The sequence below is a fragment of the Eubalaena glacialis genome, chromosome 12, assembly GCF_028564815.1.
Source record: "Eubalaena glacialis isolate mEubGla1 chromosome 12, mEubGla1.1.hap2.+ XY, whole genome shotgun sequence".
In the NCBI taxonomy this organism is placed as follows: domain Eukaryota; kingdom Metazoa; phylum Chordata; class Mammalia; order Artiodactyla; family Balaenidae; genus Eubalaena; species Eubalaena glacialis.
This window is the reverse complement of record NC_083727.1, coordinates 42,546,286-42,568,469: the sequence shown is the minus strand read 5'-3', so window position 1 is coordinate 42,568,469 and position 22,184 is coordinate 42,546,286. Positions and strand designations below refer to the sequence as shown.

General features: G+C 37.8%; 1 protein-coding gene across 1 annotated transcript in view; it reads right to left on the bottom strand.

Annotated features, from left to right (window-relative positions):
* Positions 1-2,616: 2,616 nt before the first annotated feature.
* The window catches only part of MAN1A1 (mannosidase alpha class 1A member 1), a 165,674-nt gene continuing 146,106 nt past the window's right edge, over positions 2,617-22,184 (bottom strand). The window contains exons 10-13 of the mRNA XM_061207179.1: positions 18,633-18,852; positions 17,698-17,870; positions 5,692-5,807; positions 2,617-5,291 (exon numbers count right to left, since the gene is read on the bottom strand). Of these exons, the coding sequence (XP_061063162.1) occupies positions 5,165-5,291; positions 5,692-5,807; positions 17,698-17,870; positions 18,633-18,852 (636 nt within the window). The 3' untranslated portion in view covers positions 2,617-5,164. The remainder of the gene's footprint in view (positions 5,292-5,691; positions 5,808-17,697; positions 17,871-18,632; positions 18,853-22,184) is intronic.

The following is a 22,184-nucleotide window of genomic DNA, read 5'->3' as shown; positions in this document are numbered from 1 at the left end:
AAGAAACAATTTAAGAACTGACTTTAAAAGCAGCGATTGGGAGAAGCAAATGAAACAAAGGAGTGATTGAAGTTAATACTTTTAAGATTACCTCAATAAGAAACAGTTGTTTAAAAATCCAATGTAAATCTGTTTCTTAAAGATTTAGGTGTACGGCTTACTGTTCAGAATGCTTTTGTGAAAGGATGAATCTATGTTTTCCAAAATGATCCAAATTATGTTTCAAGTTGTTGTGCTTAAACCTTGAAGTAGAAATAAAAATTCTGAAAAAGGTACATATGCTTGTCATGACTTGCTAATTAATTCACGATTTCTTCTGCTATCTCAGGACTTCCACCTACCTATAAGTTAAAACTGTGGCTCTCGACTTTAGTATGCATAGGAATAACAGAAAGAGCTCATTAAACGTGGATATTCCAGGCCACCCCCCAATTTTGATTTCCTCAATTTAGGGTAATGCTCTGGAATCTGCATTTTAACAAGACCTACAAGAGGTTCTGATACAGGTGAACTGTAGCCCACACCTTGAGAAATACAACCTTAGACCAATTTCCAAGGGTGAACTCTGAGTTTACACCTTTATGTTGGAGTGAGTGGCTGGTTGGATATAACATATGCTCTCATATATTGTTCTTTCTTATGAGCATAAATCTTACCAAATCCCTGTGTCTGGTAGCACAGAGCCAGGACAGAAAACAGTTCCTGACCTTGGGAAAATTTCCCAGTTTCCTCATATTTAAAATAAGAGAGTTGGACTAAATGCTGTCTAGACTCCTATGTAGTTCTAATAGTTTATATGCATATCTGATGCCTGGCAAATATTTTGTAAAGATTATGACTCATGTGTTGGCCAATGTAGACGGAATGAGCCAGGAAAAAACAGAGATCAGTCTTTGGGTCATTAAATCAGTTAAAAAGATGAAATAAGATTTCCCCTCAGCCCCAACCTAAGGAGCTAGAAGGGCAATTAGAAAATGAACTCTGTGCTTAAATAAAAAAAGATCTATATTGTTTTCCTAGAAATTTAAGCAACTGTCTACATATAATTATCAGAAATTAGATGTATTGATTGTCAAGTTGCCATCACTGTGTGGATGGTTGACAATTAGTATGAATAAAAATCATGCTTAGAATCTTTTTAAATAATCCTGTCACCAACAGAGTAAACACAACCAACATCATTTGTGTTACAAATAATTGAATTCAGAAGGTTCGCATTTGACTAACTCTATGTTAAGTGAAAAACCAATTTCTTTGCTTCATGCTATTGAAATAGTTTTTTTAATATGATATAGGGACTGTGAGATTAAGTTACAGAAAACAATAGTAGGCTATTCAAACAGAAACACTGAAAAAACTCAGTATTAAAGAAATCATGACTTAATTTTTTTGGTGTGTATTTTACACAAGGCCATACATGGTACCTTAATGATATAAATGGCGTAAAAAAAAATCTGTTGGTTGAGGGTTGATTCCAGTCATAAATACTAATTTACTCTATATTTCCCTAAAACTACTATAAGTAGCAATAAAAAATTACCCATTCTTATGATTATTTAAAACAACAGCATGTTATGTAATACTGGTACTTAATATTTTTAAAAAATGTACTGCTTTTAAGACATTTGCAAATAGCTGTAGCAAAGCCTATGAATATAAGGTAGAATCTCATTCATTCATTCATCTGTTAACCAAACATTCACTGTGTACTACCAAGTGTGAGATGCCACTCTAGGCACTGAACATGGCAGGGAGAGAAAGACCCAATAAAGTAACTTTCTGTTTGCATGGGGCTTAAATTCTAAGAGGTTAGACATACAACAGACACTTAAGGAAACATATATGTTATATAACAAATGTTAAATAGAAAGTAAAATAGAGTCGGGGCAAAGGGTGATGGGGAATTTTATATTGATTTGTCAAGAAAGCTACTCTGATAAGGTGCCAACTGAGCAGAGGCCTGAATAAGGTGAGGAATGAGCCAGAAAAACATCTAGGAAAGAGAGTTCCAGGCAGAGAGAACAGCAACCCAAATGTCTGAAACATTTTAAAAAGTACCACCTGAATTTGAAAAACCTACGCTTTTAAAAAAATATTGTAGGCTCTCTTGTAGCTTATGTTGTCTCTTTTCTACTAAGCCTCTTTGACCACTCAAATCCTAGTGACCTCCTGCCCGCCTGACCATCTACAGCAGAATTAACTTCTCATTTAACACAATGAAATGCTGTTTTGTTTTGTTTCAGCGGTGGTGGTGGTGGTGGGGGAGTTTGATCTCCTCGATTGGACTGTAAACTTAAGAGCAAGGGCCGTACTCTTTATGTTATTTCTAACGCCAACTCCCTGCCTCTACCCTACCGGCCCTGGTGTTCACCATATGTTAGATTCTTAATAAAACTGTTTGATTAACTAAAGGTGGTTATGCAACATTATTTGCAATTTAAAGTTTTTAATGGGAAATATTTCCTCGTCACAATTCTCCGGGTGTGGTACGGAATCACTGTTAGGATCTAATATTTCCATTTGCAACTGTACACACTCATCCCAACATATTCAAAAGCTTCCTTAAAAGGAAAAAAAAAACAAAAACAAATGAGGAGATATATTAAAAGGCTTTATTTACAATAGAGAAATTTTACAAATATAGTTTTTAAAAATTATGTGTCGATCTATCGTTTCCCATAACATTAGAGATTTATATAAAGTTGGAAATGACAGAATGGATTTAAGTACAAATCAAAAACAATCAACGGAAAGAACTGGTAGTACATATGAAGGCGTCATGACAAACATCACTGAGTTCTGTAAACTGCCATACAACTTATATGTGTAATATTAATTGCACGACGTATCCCAAAACATATGCAGAAACACAAAATTAAGTGCTATTTTAATTATTCACCTTTTGGGATGTGAAAACATGTAAACTTAATTGCACAGTTTTTGCTGAAAATGAATGAAAGACAGCATTTACCTAAGGACTTCAGTTGTTTAAAATAATTAATGCAAAATATAACTTTAATTAAATTACATCACCATAATATTAATCTCTTATCTTGTTTACATTTTTAGTGTTTTGGGTTTTGTTAAAATATCCAAGTTCTAGAATTGAAATAACTTTGTTCTTGCCACTGGCCGAGCAACACGTAGTACAATCTTCTTGCCTATTTATTCCAGAATACAAAAGGTACGTCAGAGTGCAGTGTGTACATACAACCTGATTTTAATATCCTATCTGCTGCAGAAATACCTATCAGCTTGTGCTCTTTCAAATCAGATTGAAAAGCAAAGAAAATAAATTAATTTAAATTGCTAGTCCAAGGACATTCATGTGAAAATTATAATCTAAATACATATGGCCCAATTTTAAGAAGAATCTTCTGTGTTTTGCCTTTAAGTCCTGGGAATAGCAATCATGACGTACTAAGGGATCTTTTTCACTTACTAATTTTGTTGATTTATTGTTTGAATGAATAATATTGAAAAAGAGGGCAGGTCACACAAGGTGGTCCTTTCAGACAAAGGAAATCTTTTGAAACACTTTCAAAAGCTGAAATAGCTAAAACAACTAAGTCTATTGAGATCTAAGAAAATAATTGTCTTAAAAAATATTAGGTTGAATCACATGAAATTGCTGATACTGAACAATCTTTAAACTAGAAATGCCTCAATTTCACGTGCTTCAGCCTAATCCATGGGGTTGCACTGATCTATTTGACCACTGTAGTTGAAAATGCAGGTGGTCAAAATCTCTGTACCTCAGTATATGCATCATCATATTAGCCCTTTCATGGGAATATGTATAAAATATGAACAAATATGATAAGAAAACACAAGGTGTCACCAGATCTATTTTTGGGAAAACCATTCATATCTCAAAAAAATGCTTTGAAGAGTCATATAATCATAATTATTTTGATCTGCTACAGGATTGTAGGGGATTGGGAGTGTCCATTCCTATATATTACTTCTAAGCGGAAATCGCTATGTTGAATTTAGCCAGACAAAATACACTATATCCTAATCTGGCCTAAAAGTTTATTAGATTTTCCTCAATTGACCATGAATAGATACATTGGCAAAAATTCTTTCAGAGTTAAATCCTGCTTTCATAAACTGAAATGAAATAATTTACTACATTTGAGAAAGTGCTCTTTTCAAATCTGAAAAACCTGAACGAAATGTAATGGTTTCTTTTTTTTGAGAAAAAAAAAATTAAAGATGAAATGCAAACAAAAAACCATATGAAATACTCACCCTCTCTTCAGAGAGAGCCCCAATTTCTTCATATATTCAGATAAAAGCAAAAGCTAACACACTAAAAGTTATACAATTTCCCTTTAAAAAATATAATTCGGTAACAGCAGAGCTCTGAAAAACTGGAAAGCTCACTTCACTGTGTGGTAGAGAATGGAAGAAATTAACCAGTACATGATCCAGAGATGACACAGGGCATTTAAAGTAAACCCTGAGAACTAATTCCCAAATTAGGAAACACTAATATAAGTAACCAACAAAAATATACCGTGGATCCAATGAAATGAGGTCAAGAGGAGATGATCCTTTTGGGATGACATTCTAATTTGAATTAAAATGTGAGTAAAGTATTTTAGAAGACATTCTATCAAATAATGATAGACCTGCATAAGGAGGCTTGTCACAGTTATAAGATCTGTCTCTGGTGGACAGACAAACCAGATTAACACGAAATTGAAAACGAAAAAGCTTTTTTATTATTTAATTTATTATTATGGCTTTTTGCAACATGGCAAAACACTACAGCTTAAAGCAGACATCATCTCCTCATAGAGGAGGAAAAATTTTTGCAGTCAAATCAAAATTGTAATTAAGAGGTCATTGGTATACCATTCTATTCAGTTTAATAAAAATGATACTACACCTTCATGAACTCCAGAGATAAAAGATTACTTAAAACAAACAAACAAAAAACCATGTGATTCACTGAATGAATAATAAAGGCTACAATAAGGAATTTAGGTCCATTTATGTCTATGATAATAAACATAAAAGACTGCAAAACAATTTTAAAACTTAGAATAATCACAGACCTATTAATAAAAATTCATCATATGCCTGATCACCAGAAAAAGAATTATTAAGGTATGCAGTGAAGGGAATGGAGGAGAGTAAAATAAAAAATGTCTTTTTATTTCTCATTGACTTTAGCTTTCTTTATATCCCTAGAGAGTACAGGGAGAAGATGTGCCTCGGTATTGAAGATCCAGTGTTCCAGTGGAAGTAGATCATCATCAGAAAATATTAAGTACAAATATCTGGAGAGAGAAACAAGGGTATGTGAGGCCTGAGAGACCCTGTCAGCCAGTGAAACCACAAAGAGACAGAAAAAAAACACATCAATGTCTCCATTCATCTTATGGAGAATCATGGACAACCGTCAAGTATAGCAAAACCTTAAGGGGTATACTCATTAATGCCGAAGAAAGAAGCTGCTCTGTGCTTTGGTCCCTGTGTACGAGAACCATACAAAGCAGTCCCAAGTCATTGAACTTACATGATGATGAAAACACACCTGCAATTACTGCCATGCATGTAGAATGGCATTCGGAAGCAGTCATGCTTGATGTTATTTGAATGTGTTCATGATAAAGACAACTAGAAAGAAGATCTCTTCAGGTATCTTAGTCACATACATCCAGAATAATTTTTACTTACTTTAGTGTTTCTGCCAGGAAGAAACTCTGCTGCACATCATCATAGCTCTCCTTATGGAAGTAAACATCCCTGAGGCCTGAATAGCCTCCTTTCACTCTGCAGTGTTTCTCCAAGGCCTAAATCATAAAGAGGAGGGAAAAAAATGGTCACATTCCAGTAAACTGACTGTCACAAATTTTTACCATTAGATTGTCACATTTAAATAAAATAAGGATTCAAATGGAATGACAGATTGCAATAGTTTCAGGTGAAAATTTAAAAAACCATAACATGTAAATGCAAATAAAGTATGAAAAGGTAAAGGACATATGGATGGTATATCTCATCTAATTGGAAACACTTCTACATTTAGTTCCGGAATTTCAGTGATTTTTACCATTTCTTTTTATGGTCCAGAGCAGGATGCATCAAACTACAGACCACAAGCTATATCCAGCCTGCTTTTTGTTTTGTAAGTAAAGTATTATTGAACCACAGCCACACTCACTTGTTTACATATTGTGTGTGGCTCTGTTTTTTCACTACAATGGCAGAGTTGAGTAAATGCATAGGGCCCCCAAGCCTAATTCTCTCTGGCCCTTACAGAAAAAGTTTGCTGACCCCTGGTCTAGAGAGATTGTTCATGTCAACTGGGATTCTAAACCGCTGGTTGAGAAAGTGTACTGGACCAAAACAGCTGTTACTATCATCAGAATATCTTATTTAAAAAAAATTGATTGTGGAGTACTGAGTGATATTGGTGACCGACAGATATAAAAGAGAAAATGGAAAGCAGTGAAAAAAACATGCTTGGTATCTATTTCTGAAATACATTTTTCTTTTCTTTAGTCCGAGATGGAAGAAAGATGGGATGAAACCACTGGTAACTACCAAGAGAGAAATGAGCCTACATTTCTATAGCTGCCTGACTACAACGAGTACTACAGTCAGAGATGGGAAAAGACACGGGTTGGGCAGTGTGGGAACGAAAATTTAGGTAACACCTAAAATAACTTGCCTTCCATTCTGTCGGCTGCTGCTAACCTGACTGCTCTTTGTATTTGGAAATTACACTGGTTTGCTTTGCTGGTTACCAGGCATAGTCATCTCCAGGAAAGTTATTTTCTATTCACCACATCCTATTAATTCTAATAACTATATGGCCAAATAAAGATTTCCACTGTATACAAACTGTCATTGGAAATCTGGTTCTAATTCATAGAATGTGGACAAAAATAATAAAGTGTAAGCCTAAACCCCTTAAAATTTTTAATGAGATAAAGAAAACACAAGAAACATGAAAAAAATGTTACTCTTAGGTTCTCTTGTCATTATTCATTTATTTTTCAGTTTTCTTTTACAGATCACAACCCTGTTCCTCTTTTTTTATGTGCATAATTACATCATATTTTCCTCCCATTTAGCTCGACTACCAAGAAGATATGGCATAGATCTTGCCATGTTAGTTGAGAAAAATCTTCATTGGCTAGAAACGGGCTTTGGAGGAAAGCACGGCTCTAAGCATGCGGAGCCCAGAAAACGTGAGGTGGAAGGCAAAGGCAGGCAGCAGGAATGTGGTGCTGAGCGCTCAGCTTCCATCTGCAGACACTGATAATGAGGATATTGATTCTGCACCCTAGGGCTGGAGGGCAGAAGGGAGAGAGCATGGGGCCCGGAGGAGAAGCATTTAATTACCAGGTGAAAGAAAATCTAACTGGCAGGCTATGTGAATAAAAAACACCCATCTCCTGGTTTGGTACTGTTTAAAAGCCCTGGGGAATATAAGAACAATTAACTTAAAAAAAAGCTTCGTTTATATTCTTAGTTTCAGACAAAGAGCTAAGTGGGGGAAAAGCCTGAAGAAAGGAACGTTCAGGTCCTATTATATTTTTCCTTCCTTCTTTTTTGATAACAGTTCTTTTTGACAAAAAGCCAAATACCAGATACATGGAGTAGGCCAAAAATTATTTGTAAAAAAGGAAAAAACCCCCAAGATTTAGAAGAAATGGGTAAATTTGTTATTACTGAACATAATGAAATCCTATTTCTAGACATTTCCTTAAAAAAAAGATTTTATCCACAGAAGTTTTTCTTGGTTTGCCCCTTGAAGTTCTTTGGTAATAAAGAAATAAGCTAAAGAGAGGGCCAGGCATGATAAACAGCTAACCCTCCCTCCCGTAGAAATTTCTATAAGCGCCTTCTTTTATTATAGAAAAAAGAGTTGTTTTGGGGCTAGGCACTGCCCAAACGTTTTTCATCTTTTCAGTTCACCTCCACTCATTCTTTTTCTCCCCCAATCCTGATGTGGTGAACCAGAGTAGTCAAGAAGACAATCTAACGTTTTAGAGGTGGGGGCCGAATCCAAGCTCCAGACTCCCTAGCTGCGGCCTCAGTTTCCTGGACCCAGGCAGCATGCCTTTTCTCAACATGAGGTTGTCCTGAGAATAAAACTCAAGACTAGTCCAGAAGATGGTGGAGGAGTAAGACGTGGAGATCACCTTCCTCCCCACAAATACATCAAAGATACATCTACATGTGGAACAACTCCTACAGAACACCTACTGAACGCTGGCAGAAGACCTCAGACTTCCCAAAAGGCAAGAAACTCCCCACGTACCTGGGTAGGGCAAAAGAAAAAAGAAAAAACAGAGACAAAAGAATAGGGACGGGACCTGCACCTCTGGGAGGGAGCTGTGAAGGAGGAAAAATTTCCACACACTAGGAAGCCCCTTCACTGGCAGAGACGGGGGTTGGCCGGGTGGAAGCTTCGGAGCCACGGAGGAGAGCGCAGCAATAGGGGTGCAGAGGGCAAAGCGGAGAGATTCCCCACAGAGGATCGGTGCCAACCAGCACTCACCAGCCTGAGAGGCTTGTCTGCTCACCCGCTGGGGTGGGCGGGGGCTGGGAGCTGAGGCTCAGACTTCGGAGGTCAGATCCCAGGGAGAGGACTGGGGTTGGCTGCGTGAACACAGCCTGAAGGGGGCTAGTGCACCACAGCTAGCCGGGAGGGAGTCTGGGAAAAAGTCTGGAACTGCCTAAGAGGCAAGAGACCACTGTTTTGGGGTGCATGAGGAGAGGGGATTCCTTCCCTGTCTGTCCACAGAAGGCAGAGCACTGCCTAAAGAAGCTCCAGAGACGGGCACGAGCCGCAGCTATCAACTCAGACACCAGAGATGGGCTTAAACGCTAATGCGGCTGCTGCAGCCACCAAGAAGCCTGTGTGCAAGCACAGGTCACTATCCACACCTCCCTTCCCAGGACCCTGTGCAGCCCGCCCCTGCCAGGGTCCTGTGATCCAGGGACAACTTCCCCGGGGAGAACACACTGCACGCCTCAGTCTGTTGCAACGCCATGTCGGCCTCTGCCACTGCAGGCTCGCCCCGCATTCTGTACTCCTCCCTCCCCCTGGCCTGAGTGAGCCAGAGTCTCCTAATCACCCGCTGCTTTAATCCCGTCCTGTCTGAGAGAAGAACAGACGCCTGAGGGCAACCTACACAGAGACGCAGGGCCAAACTCAAAGCTGAACCCCAGGAGCTGTGCGAACAAAGAAGAGAAAGGGAAATCTCTCCCAGCAGCCTCAGGAGCAGCGGATTAAATCTCCACAATCAACTTGAGCTATCCTGCATCTGTGGAATATCTGAATAGACAACAAATGAACCCAAAATTGAGGCGGTGGACTTTGGGAGCAACTGTAGACTTGGGGTTTGCTGTCTGTGACTGACTTGTTTCTGATTTTTATGTTTATCTTAGTATAGTTTTTAGTGCTTGTTATCATTGGTGGATTTGTTTATTGGTTTGGTTGCTCTCTCTTTTTTTTTTTTTACTTAATTTTTTAATTTAATTTTATTTATTATTATTATTTTTTTTTCTTTCTTTTTTTCCTCCCTTTTCTTCTGAGCCATGTGGCTAACAGGGTCTTGGTGCTCTGGCTGGGTGTCAGGCCTGAGCCTCTGAGGTGGGAGAGACGAGTTCAGGACGGTGGACCACCAGAGACCTCCAGGCCCCACATAATATCAATCAGCCAGAGCTCTCCCAGAGATCTCCGTCTCAATGCTAAGACCCAGCTCTACCCAACAGCCAGCAAGCTCCAGTGCTGGACGCCCCATGCCAAACAACTAGCAAGAGAGGAACACAAACCCACCCATTAGCAGAGAGGCTGCCTAAAATCATAATAAGGTCACAGACACCCCAAAACACACCACCGGATGCAGCCCTGCCTACCCGAAAGACAATATCCAGCCCCACCCACCAGAACACAGGCGCGAGTCCCTTCTACCAGGAAGCCTACACAACCCACTGAACCAACCTTACCCACTGGGGGCAGACACCAAAAACAACAGGAACTATGAACCGGCAGCCTGTGAAAAGGAGACCCCAAACACAGTAAGTTAAGCAAAACGGGAAGAAAGAGAAATATGCAGCAGATGAAGAAGCAAGGTAAAAACCCACCAGACCAAACAAATGAAGAGGACATAGGCAGTCTACCTGAAAAAGAATTCAGAGTAATGATAGTAAAGATGATCCAAAATCTTGGAAACAGAATGGAGAAAATAAAAGAAACGTTTAACAAGGACCTAGAAGAAATAAAGAGCAAACAAACAATGATGGACAACACAATAAATGAAATTAAAAATTCTCTAGAAGGAATCGATAGCAGAATAACTGAGGCAGAAGAATGGATAAGTGACCTGGAAGATAAAATAGTGGAAATAACTACTGCAGAGCAGAATAAAGACAAAAGAATTGAGGACAGTCTCAGAGACCTCTGGGACAACATTAAACACACCAACATTCGAATTATAGAAGTCCCAGAAGAAGAAGAGAAAAAGAAAGGGACTGAGAAAATATTTGAAGAGATTATAGTTGAAAACTTCCCTAATATGGGAAAGGAAATAGTCAATCAAGTCCAGGAAGTGCAGAGAGTCCCATACAGGATAAATCCAAGGAGAAACACACCAAGACACATATTAATCAAACTATCAAAAATTAAATACAAAGAAAAAATATTAAAAGCAGCAAGGGAAAAACAACAAATAACATACAAGGGAATCTCCATAAGGTTAACAGCTGATCTTTCAGCAGAAACTCTGCAAGCAAGAAGGGTGTGGCAGGACATATTTAAAGTGATGAAAGGGAAAAACCTACAACCAAGAGTACTCTACCCAGCAAGGATCTCATTCAGATTCCACAGAGAAATTAAAACCTTTACTGACAAGCAAAAGTTAAGAGAATTCAGCACCACCAAACCAGCTTTACAACAAATGCTAAAGGAACTTCTCTAGGCAGGAAACACAAGAGAAGGAAAAGACCTACAAAAACAAACCCCAAACAATTAAGAAAATGGTAACAGGAACATACATATTGATAACTACCTTAAATGTAAATGGATTAAATGCTCCAACCAAAAGACACAGACTGGCTGAATGGATACAAAAACAAGACCCGTATACATGCTGTCTACAAGAGACCCACTTCAGACCTAGGGACACATACAGGCTGAAACTGAGGGGATGGAAAAAGATATTCCATGCAAATGGAAATCAAAAGAAAGCTGGAGTAGCAATTCTCATATCAGACAAAATCAACTTTAAAATAAAGACTATTATAAGAGACAAAGAAGGACACTACATAATGATGAAGGGATCAATCCAAGAAGAAGATATAACAATTGTAAATATTTATGCACCCAACATAGGAGAACCTCAATACATAAGGCAAATGCTAACAGCCATAAAAGAGGAAATTGACAGTAACACAATAATAGTAGGGGACTTTAACAGCCCACTTCCACCAATGGACAGATCATCCAAAATGAAAATAAATAAGGAAACACAAGCATTAAATGACACATTAAACAAGATGGACTTAATTGATATTTATAGGACATTCCATCCAAAAACAACAGAATACACTTTCTTCTCAAAGTGCTCATGGAACATTCTCCAGGATAGATCATATCTTGGGTCACAAATCAAGCCTTGGTAAATTTAAGAAAATTGAAATCATATCAAGTATCTTTTCTGACCACAATGCTATGAGACTAGATGTCAATTACAGGAAAAAAACTGTAAAAAATACAAACACTTGGAGGCTAAACAATATGCTACTAAATAACCAAGAGATCACTGAAGAAATCAAAGAGGAAATAAAAAAATACTCAGAAACAAATGACAACGAAAACACAACGACCCAAAACCTATGGGATGCAGCAAAAGCAGTTCTAAGAGGGAAGTTTATAGCAATACAATCCTACCTCAAAAAACAAGAAAAATCTCAAATAAACAACCTAAACTTACACCTAAAGAAATTAGAGAAAGAAGAAGAAAAAAACCCCAAAGTTAGCAGAAGGAAAGAAATCATAAAGATCAGATCAGAAATAAATGAAAAAGAAATGAAGGAAACAATAGCAAAGATCAATCAAACTAAAAGCTGGTTCTTTGAGAAGATAAACAAAATTGATAAACCATTAGCCAGACTCATCAAGAAAAAAAGGGAGAAGACTCAAATCAATAGAATTAGAAATGAAAAAGGAGAAGTAACAACTGACACTGCAGAAATAAAAACGATCATGAGAGATTACTACAAGCAACTATATGGCAATAAAATGGACAAACTGGAAGAAATGGACAAATTCTTAGAAAAGCACAACCTTCCAAGACTGAACCAGGAAGAAATAGAAAGTATAAACAGATCAATCACAAGCAATGAAATTGAAACTGTGATTAAAAATCTTCCAACAAACAAAAGCCCAGGACCAGATGGCTTCACAGGTGAATTCTATCAAACATTTAGAGAAGAGCTAACACCTATCCTTCTCAAACTCTTCCAAAATATAGCAGAGGGAGGAACACCCCAAACTCATTCTACAAGGCCACCATCACCCTGATACCAAAACCAGACAAAGATGTCACAAAAAAAGAAAACTACAGGCCAATATCACTGATGAACATAGATGCAAAAATCCTCAATAGAATACTAGCAAACTGAATCCAACAGCACATTAAAAGGATTAAACACCATGATCAATTGGGTTTTATCTCAGGAATGCAAGGATTCTTCAATATATGCAAATCAATCAATGTGATACACCATATTAACAAATTGAAGGAGAAAAACCATATGATCATCTCAATAGATGCAGAAAAAGCTTTCAGCAAAATTCAACACCCATTTATGATAAAAACCCTCCAGAAAGTAGGCATAGAGGGAACGTACCTCAACATAATAAAGGCCTTATATGACAAACCCACAGCCAACATCATTCTCAATGGTGAAAAACTGAAACAATTTCCACTAAGATCAGGAACAAGACAAGGTTGTCCACTCTCACTTCTATTATTCAACATAGTTTTGGAAGTTTTAGCCACAGCAATCAGAGAAGAAAAAGAAAAAAAAGGAATCCAAATCGGAAAAGAAGAAGTAAAACTGTCACTGTTTGCAGATGACATGATACTATACATAGAGAATCCTAAAGATGCTACTAGAAAACTACTAGAGCTAATCAATGAATTTGGTAAAGTAGCAGGATACAAAATTAATGCACAGAAATCTCTTGCCTTCCTATACACTAATGATGAAAAATCTGAAAGAGAAATTAAGGAAACACTCCCATTTACCATTGTAACAAAAAGAACAAAATACCCAAGAATAAACTTACCTAAGGAGACAAAAGACCTGTATGCCGAAAACAATAAGACACTGATGAAAGAAATTAAAGATGATACAAACAGATGGAGAGATGTATATACCATGCTCTTGGATTGGAAGAATCAATATTGTGAAAATGACTATACTACCGAAAGCAATCTACAGATTCAAGGCAATCCCTATCAGACTACCAATGGCATTTTACACAGAACTAGAACAAAAAATTGCACAATTTGTATGGAAACACAAAAGACCCTGAATAGCCAAAGCAATCTTGGGAAAGAAAAACGGAGCTGGAGGAATCAGGCTCCCCAACTTCAGACTATACTACAAAGCTACAGTTATCAAGACAGTATGGTACTGGCACAAAAACAGAAATATAGATCAATGGAACAGGATAGAAAGCCCAGAGATAAACCCACGCACATATGGTCACCTTATTTTGATAAAGGAGGCAAGAATGTACAATGGAGAAAAGACAGCCTCTTCTATAAGTGGTGCTGTGAAAACTGGACAGCTACATGTAAAAGAATGAAATTAGAACACTCCCTAACACCATACACAAAAATAAAATCAAAATGGATTAAAGACCTAAATGTAAGGCCAGACAGTATAAAACTCTTAGAGGAAAACACAGGTAGAACACTCTATGACATAAATCACAGCAAGATTCTTTTTGACCCACCTCCTAGAGAAATGGAAATAAAAACACCAATAAACAAATGGGACCTAATGAAACTTAAAAGCTTTTGCACAGCAAAGGAAACCATAAACAAGACGAGAAGACAACCCTTAGAATGAGAGAAAATATTTGCAAACGAAGCAACTGACAAAGGATTAATCTCCAAAATATACAAGCAGCTCATGCAGCTCAATATCAAAAAAACAAACAACCCAATCCAGAAGTGGGCAGAAGACCTAAATAGACATTTCTCCAAAGAAGATATACAGATTGCCAACAAACACATGAAAGGATGCTCAACATCACTAATCATTAGAGAAATGCAAATCAAAACTACAGTGAAGTATCACCTCACACCAGTCAGAATGGCCATCATCAAAAAATCTACAAACAATAAATGCTGGAGAGGGTGTGAGAAAAGGGAACTCTCCTGCACTGTTGGTGGGAATGTAAATTGATACAGCCACTATGGAGAACAGTACGGAGGTTCCTTAAAAAACTAAAAATAGAACTACCATACGACCCAGCAATCCCACTACTGGGCATATACCCAGAGAAAACCATAATTCAAAAAGAGTCATGTACCACAATGTTCACTGCAGCACTATTTACAATAGCCAGGACATGGAAGCAACCTAAGTGTCCATCGACAGATGAATGGATAAAGAAGATGTGGCACATATATACAATGGAATATTACTGAGCCATAAAAAGAAATGAAATTGAGTTATTTCCAGTGAGGTGGATGGATCTAGAGTCTGTCATGCAGAGTGAAGTAAGTCAGAAAAACAAATATCGTATGCTACTACATATGTATGGAATCTAAAAAAAAAAAAATGGTTCTGAAGAACGTAGGGGCAGGGCAGGAATAAAGATGCAGACGTAGAGAATGGACTTGAGGACACGGGGAGGGGGAAGGGTAAGCTGGGACGAAGTGAGAGAGTAGCATTGACATATATACACTACCAAATGTAAAACAGATAGCTACTGGGAAGCAGCTCCATGGCACGGGGAGATCAGCTTGGTGCTTTGTGACCACCTAGAGGGGTGGGATAAGGAGGATGGGAAGGAGATGCAAGAGGGCGGAGATATGGGGATATATGTATACATATAACTGATTCACTTTGCTACACAGCAGAAACTAACACAACATTGTAAAGCAATTATACTCCAATAAAGATGTTTAAAAAAAAAAACGAATAAAACTCAAGATGAAGCCACACTTAGCACAGTGACAGGGGCCTTTCGGGTGTTTAGAGAGGCCTAGCTATTTTTATTTTTTGAGGCTTTTGGTAAGTTAAAAAGAAAAAAGGGGGGAGGATGCTGAAGAGGCATTTTTAACTTTCAAAAAATGAAAAACCTTCATGTCAAGTCTAAATTTTAATACTTTAGGGATGTGAAGCTGGGGACAAGCAGCTCTCCTGGGCCCCCCATAATAGGCCCTGGTTTTACAGTTTTTCCACAGTGGAAGTGGCTATGTAACCAGGCCGCTTAGTCTGATCAGAACATCATTTCACCACAATCTGTTCTTGGGGCTCTCAGCCTCTGGGCAAGAGTTCCTCTAAAAACAGAGCATGAGACAAGGATTGGATGCAGGGAGATTTTGGGGGAGGTGATATCAGGAAGTGAGCGAGTGAGTGGGGAGAGTGAAACAAGGAAGGGAGAAGGGCCAGTGAAATACACGTTGAGCAGGTCACTGCTCTGTGCATGGGGGGGGGGGGCTTGCTCCCGCTGGAAACCCTGTAAGGAACCATCTAGAATGCATCTCAGAATTATTCTTCAGAGGAGTAAGACTGGATAGTTATCCATCAACTCTAAAACCTCACTGGCTGAGGGCTGCCCCTGGGGCTGCAGACTCTCCCACGCTTCCCAGACCACAGCCAGCTGCCTGTGAAGGGGCTCTGAGTCAGCACAGCTGACAAGACTGGGCGCTGGAAGTCATGCTGCCCGCAGGTCAGGGTGCCGCCCACTGGAGCCGTAGCTGAGACATAGGGTGGGCTGAGGAGATGGGACACAGGAAAAAAGGAAAAAAAAGGGCTGCCATACCTTCTAAGTCTATGGTCTTCGTGCTTTACAAAAGACCAAGAGCCCCTAGCACTCACTCCTCCCTCCCCACTACACCTCAAGTTCTAACAGAAGTTATTGGTACTACTGGCAAAAACAAGGGGAACTCCTGTGTTGTGACAAGTTAACAATTTGACATCATATGCTACACTAAAAGGGGTTAATAGATAAAAATCCTAACACATCAAACCAACCTTATTACCCTACAAACAAACAATGCACCCCCCCCCACAAAGAACCAAGCAAATGGAAGCTTCCTGCCCACATGACAGTATTTACTTACTTCTTCCACTTTTGATCAATTCTGTTATATATTTTTCACACTTTAACGGCTCTAAAATTGGCAATGTCATAATTTAATTGGTAGTGTTGCGCTTTCTTAATGGTATATAAAATGGTGTTTCTTATCAATTATGTTGTTTTATATTTGATGAAATATGTTATTTCTGATATTTTCAATTTAAACTGATATTTGCAAGGTGAGTATTAACCTTAATTTCTTTGCTGGCCTATTGAAGACCAAAATAATTCCCAATCACCAAGGCTTAGATGAACCTCAATTTTAATATACTTTTTTCAGAGGAAAAAACATAAACTTAAAGAAACTGAAATTACAACTAACCATACTTAGAAAATTATGCAAAAAAAAAAGAGGCCTAAAAAATTGCTATTACTTAAAATGATTGACAACTGGTTATAAGACACACATTAAATGAAGAGGGTAATAAGCAAGATTATCAATGGCTTCCTAAGATATCAGTTAAATTTTACAGAAAGGCAATATTCATTTTAGATTTCCCGAGAGAAGTTATTCCTAATGGTTTTAAAAGACAGCTAACTTTCTAACAAAGAGTGCTAGACAATAAGAGAATGTAATTAGAGCATTTGCTTGTTCTTATCCCCTGAATTCCCTTTCACTCCTTTTGGAATAATAGCTCTTAAAATTAGACGTTGTTTGATGCATATCCTGAAGGGTGCCTCTGCTGGCATTCAGCACACAAAGTGTTCAACAGATTAGTTTAGGAAGATGATACACCATATTCAGCAGGAAGAGACGCAAGAAGTGACAAAGACAATTCAAATAACACACTGGACAGATAGGAAGCTTACAGATATTCGGAGAATCCTGAGACTAGTGTTGGAATATTCTTGTACAAAGTAGTTCTTCTATAGGTACTTTCTAAAATTTAGCTCTAAGTAGCTAATTTACTCTAACTAAAAGCATATTTTATCATTTTCATGCCCAAAGACTAAAAGAAGCAATCACATAGTGGTTTCTTGAAACAGAGAGCAGTTTGGGGTAACTATTCCCAAGTTGCCCGTAATCCTTTGTGGAATTAACCGATCACCATTTTTATAGTCACGAGAACTTAATTTTATAATATGCCTTTCTAGATTTCTCCTTCAACACCAGAGTAGGTATATTTATATCACTGTTACATAAAGCAAAGCTGAAGCCAGGGATATAGGATGACTTAACTGAAAACACTCAGTCTTGAATGGAAAGATGGCTGGTCAAAACTTTAAGCTTTAAAAATCATAGAAAAGTTGATATGCTAGATTTATAGGTACCACTGAACATTTTTTTCCACAGACATTTTTCTATAAGAAACATGAGCAAACTAAAACGTCACCTCTACAGCTTCCCAGGCCCATTTCCTGTATTTTGGATCATGAGTCAGTCGCCACATGTACATGTAAGTCTCAACAACTTCTGGCCGTAGGATGTAGTATTTTTCATTTTGCCTCGTAGCAATGGCTTCAACACCGCCATCGAATCTGAAAGCTTCTGGTCCCAGTTTCGCAACTAAAGTAGATGCAATGGAGGACAAGGGTTATTGTCCTAGACAATGTTTAGTGTCTGTAACTTAAGTGAAACTAGAAAGTACCTTACAACATTCAAGAGAGGTGCCAAAACAATCATTTTAAGGAATAATTATAAACACTCTATAATAAGCAATATTCAATATACCTTTGTAATTTATTCATCGAAAAGAGTCCATTTTAGAAAATGGTAATGATCCCTTATTTTCTTTCACTTAACCACCATTTACTGAGCACTCACTGTGTAGGTGCAAAGCACCACCTTATCAGTGAGCTAGAAAATCAGTGGTTGAGAATTATAAGTCATTATGTCATGAAGGTTATTTAGTATTTGTACATCAAACTCCTATTTTATAAGAAGGCCGCCAGACTCATCATATATTTCATGGAGATTCTGGGAAGATTAATAATGGTTTATAACATACCAAGTTTCTTTTGTACTGGGACAGAGACTCTCACCCAATGTTATTTACCTAAAGCAGGGCCAATAAATTAGACAGACTTAACCCTTTATGGCCTGGATTTTTGTTTCTTGGTAAACTAAAGGTAAATATTTTTATATAGAAGAGCAATGCCTCTTGAAGTAAAAATAGAGATTCCTTTAAGATATTAATCATGATCATCAAGTTTCATCAGGCATGGTGGAAGTTCTTTTGATGGCAACAAATGGACAAAATGGAGAAAGTTCCTTACTGAATGAAATAAAAAGCACACAGATTGTGTATGAAGAGTAACAGGTACTCACATGTGCGATTGTAAGATTCATGACAGGTACGGGCAATTTCAGCCCCGAGTTGAAGGTAGTGTTGGGTCAGGCCTTCAGGAGCGTTGTCTGCCCCGAGGGCAAACATGCCTCCTGCAAAGCAGGTCAGGTGGCCCATCTTGTGTTCCAGGAGGCCCCCTTTCCACTCTGCGATGTAAGTCAGTCCATTACGTGACTTCCGGATCAAATGAGTCTCAATTGCCTGAAAATAATACTTATTTTCAACATTTTGTAATCTCTTCTCAGATTTATACCAAAACCACCACAACATTAAAAAAATAAAAAAAGATAAAACATCACTCACGATTTGAGTTTGTTACTACAAATCCAATTCAACCTGAAATTTCATGTTATTGCTCTCTGTATATGTCCTCTAGTCTACACCTTATTAGTTTGGTTAGTTAGAATTAACACTGTTGGGCCAGCCCAGTAGGTTTTGCTTGGTTCCATGACCAAACACTTGTAGTCCTCATACTGAAAAAGCTGTTTCCTTTTCAAAGATAGGCCACTGGTATAGTGGTAAGAGCTGCTTTAGTGCATTTCCATTTTCACAAATGGAGAAACAACACAAAGCACAGGCTCTACCATGAATGGTGAACAGACCATATTTGTGTATAAAATCCAGGCTGGTGGTATTACCCCTCCTTTCTCTCTCTTAGGCTTGGAGGGGTAGCAAAACAGAGTGGGAAAAAGGAACTGTTCTTGAGTCAATCAGATTGCTTGGCTTCAAATTCCAGCTCTGACACTTACTATCTGTAAACTTTGTGGGTAATTTGCTTACTGTATCCTTAAATCTCAGTGTCCGTATGCATAAAATGGGAATAGTAGTATCCACTGAGAAAACTGCAACATTTTGCTTATAAAGCAGTCAGTACTGTGATTAGCACTTGATAAAGGTCATTTATCATCATCACATCTCCATTGTGGTAACACTTGAATTAAATTCCTCCCTAATAATTCTTTTAAAAAGGACATTAATATACAATGAATAAGTATTTCTTTTAAAAAAAGAATAAAGGTCTGTAAATTTGGGAGAAATGATGTTTACAAAAGTGGCTTGTTAAACACCTTTTATTTCTGCCCCGGGACTGTTGATATTCTTTTGAATAAACAAAATAAAATAAGCCTTTTTTAAAAAAAAAAACCCAAAATTGTAGTGTAAGTGCTTGGCATTACTATTTTTAATTACTTTAACAGGAAATGCTCCCCTACACCCCCAATTACTTCTTGGAAGGAGAAGGGCTATGATTGTGTCTATAACTGTTATACTATTATAAAAAAAGAGAGGATATTAGGAATCACATTTGGGAATACAGGCATAGCTCATTTTATTGAGCTTTGCTTTATTGTGCTTTGCAGATATTGCATTTTTCACAAATTGAAGTTTTGCAGTGACCCTGCGTCAAGCAAGTCTATTAGCGCTGTTTTTCCAACAGCATTTGCTCTTTTCATGTCTCGGTGTCACATTTTGATAATCCGCAATACTTCAAACTTTTTCATTATTATTATATTTGTTATGGTGATCTGTATCAGTGATCTTTTTTTTTTTTTTTTAAACATTTTTTTTTTTTTTAAACTTTGGGTTTATTTGTTTATTTATGGCTGTGTTGGGTCTTCGTTTCTGCGCAAGGGCTTTCTCTAGTTGTGGCAAGCGGGGGCCACTCTTCATCGCGGTGCGCAGGCCTCTCATTATCGCGGCCTCCCCTGCTGCAGAGCACAGGCTCCAGACGTGCAGGCTCAGTAATTGTGGCCCACGGGCCCAGTCGCTCTGCGGCATGCGGGATCCTCCCAGACCAGGGCTCGAACCCGTGCCCCCTGCATTGGCAGGCAGACTCCCAACCACTGCGCCACCAGGGAAGCCCTGTATCAGTGATCTTTAACATTACTATTACAACTCACTGAAGACTCAGATGATGGTTAGCATTTTTTAACTAAGGTAAGTACATTGTTTTTTTAGACATACTGCTACTGTACATTAAACAGTCTAGAGTATAGTGTAAATATTAACTTTATATGCACGGGGCAACCAAAAATTTCATGTGACTTGCTCTACTGTGTTATTCACTTTATTGCAGTGGTCTGGAACTGAACCCACAATATCTCCGAGGCATGCCTGTAGTAGATACAGACTACTTGTGATACAGAAGAATGAATGAAAATGAATGCATAGGTAGATAAAACCTCTCCTACCTTTACTGGAAATAAACAAATGAAACCAAGATGGTAAGAAATAAATGAACGCACTACTGTGCTCATTAACTGTGGTTAAGCTAATTTTATTGATGGTCTAGTTATTACATTAATATTTCATTCTTATTTAATGCAACTGAACATCTTAGCTATTTATACTTCTCATAGCACAAATTGCAATAAAGTCCTTCAAGCAGAGACTTGTTCATCACCCAAGAAATTATTCTTTCTACATGGCAAGAGTAATAGCTTTTGAGCATGCATTAGAGAAACATTATTACCCTGTTACAGATCCTGAATAAAGTACTATATTATTTTTGGCATGATTCTGACCAAGTTGCTATCTCTCAAAATAAATTACAACGAAGTTCCAAGACTTTTAAAACAATGTTTGTGTGGCAATGGGAAAATGTAAATAAATATAAAGGAGGAAAAAATAGTCTTTAGTGGCTCTAAAAAATGTTGTGTCAAACCAACAGAGAATTGATTAGGAAAAAAGAGTACTGTATATTTTGTGATTTCATCCTTCTACATTTGAAAAAAATTAGTTGGCTGTGCCTATAGAATCCTAAATGCCTAATACATCACCTGCCCAGGTATCATTCACTCCAATGGACTTTCTTGCAGCATGAGCATCCACCACTATGGATTCTTAGTATGGCCTCCAGACGAGGCCATAACAGCCAGTTGAAAACTCAAAGTATTTCGTTATTAACACAACGAAAGAAAACATGCCACTCTGGGATTAAATGATTTCCAAAATGCACTGGGAGCTAAAACTGATGGACTACATCTCCAGTAACTCAACTGTCCGGAACAATATTGTAAGGGATCCTCTCTTTCATAATAATGATATTTTAAAGTACAAGCAATACAAAGAAACTTTACTATGTAACACATGACTACTTCTTAAAATCCGAAGTGTAACTGTTCTAGCTTTGCTTTCTATGTTGAAAACACACAATGGATTGAAAGTGTTTTTACTATTAAGAGAAAGAGGAAACACTTTGACTTCATTTGCTCTTAATGGATTTTCCTGTCAATGGTTTGTCTAAATACAATATGCTAAAAGCTGTGTGGGTATAGTTCTCAAAACTGGAGGAAAATTATTTCAAAGAGTATTTTAAAGTTGCCTTTCCCGGAACATCAAGATCTTAGGGGCCACTTTAAAATTAGAATACTTAAAATGTCTGCCAGGATGGTAATTAAAAATGACATAATGCAAACCACACTGTATGGAGAACTCCCTGGTTTAAAACCTGAAACCTCATAGGAATGAAGAAAAATAAACCTGAAGAGGCCATATGGACCATATCCTAGTATGCTTTTAATGTTTATCATGTC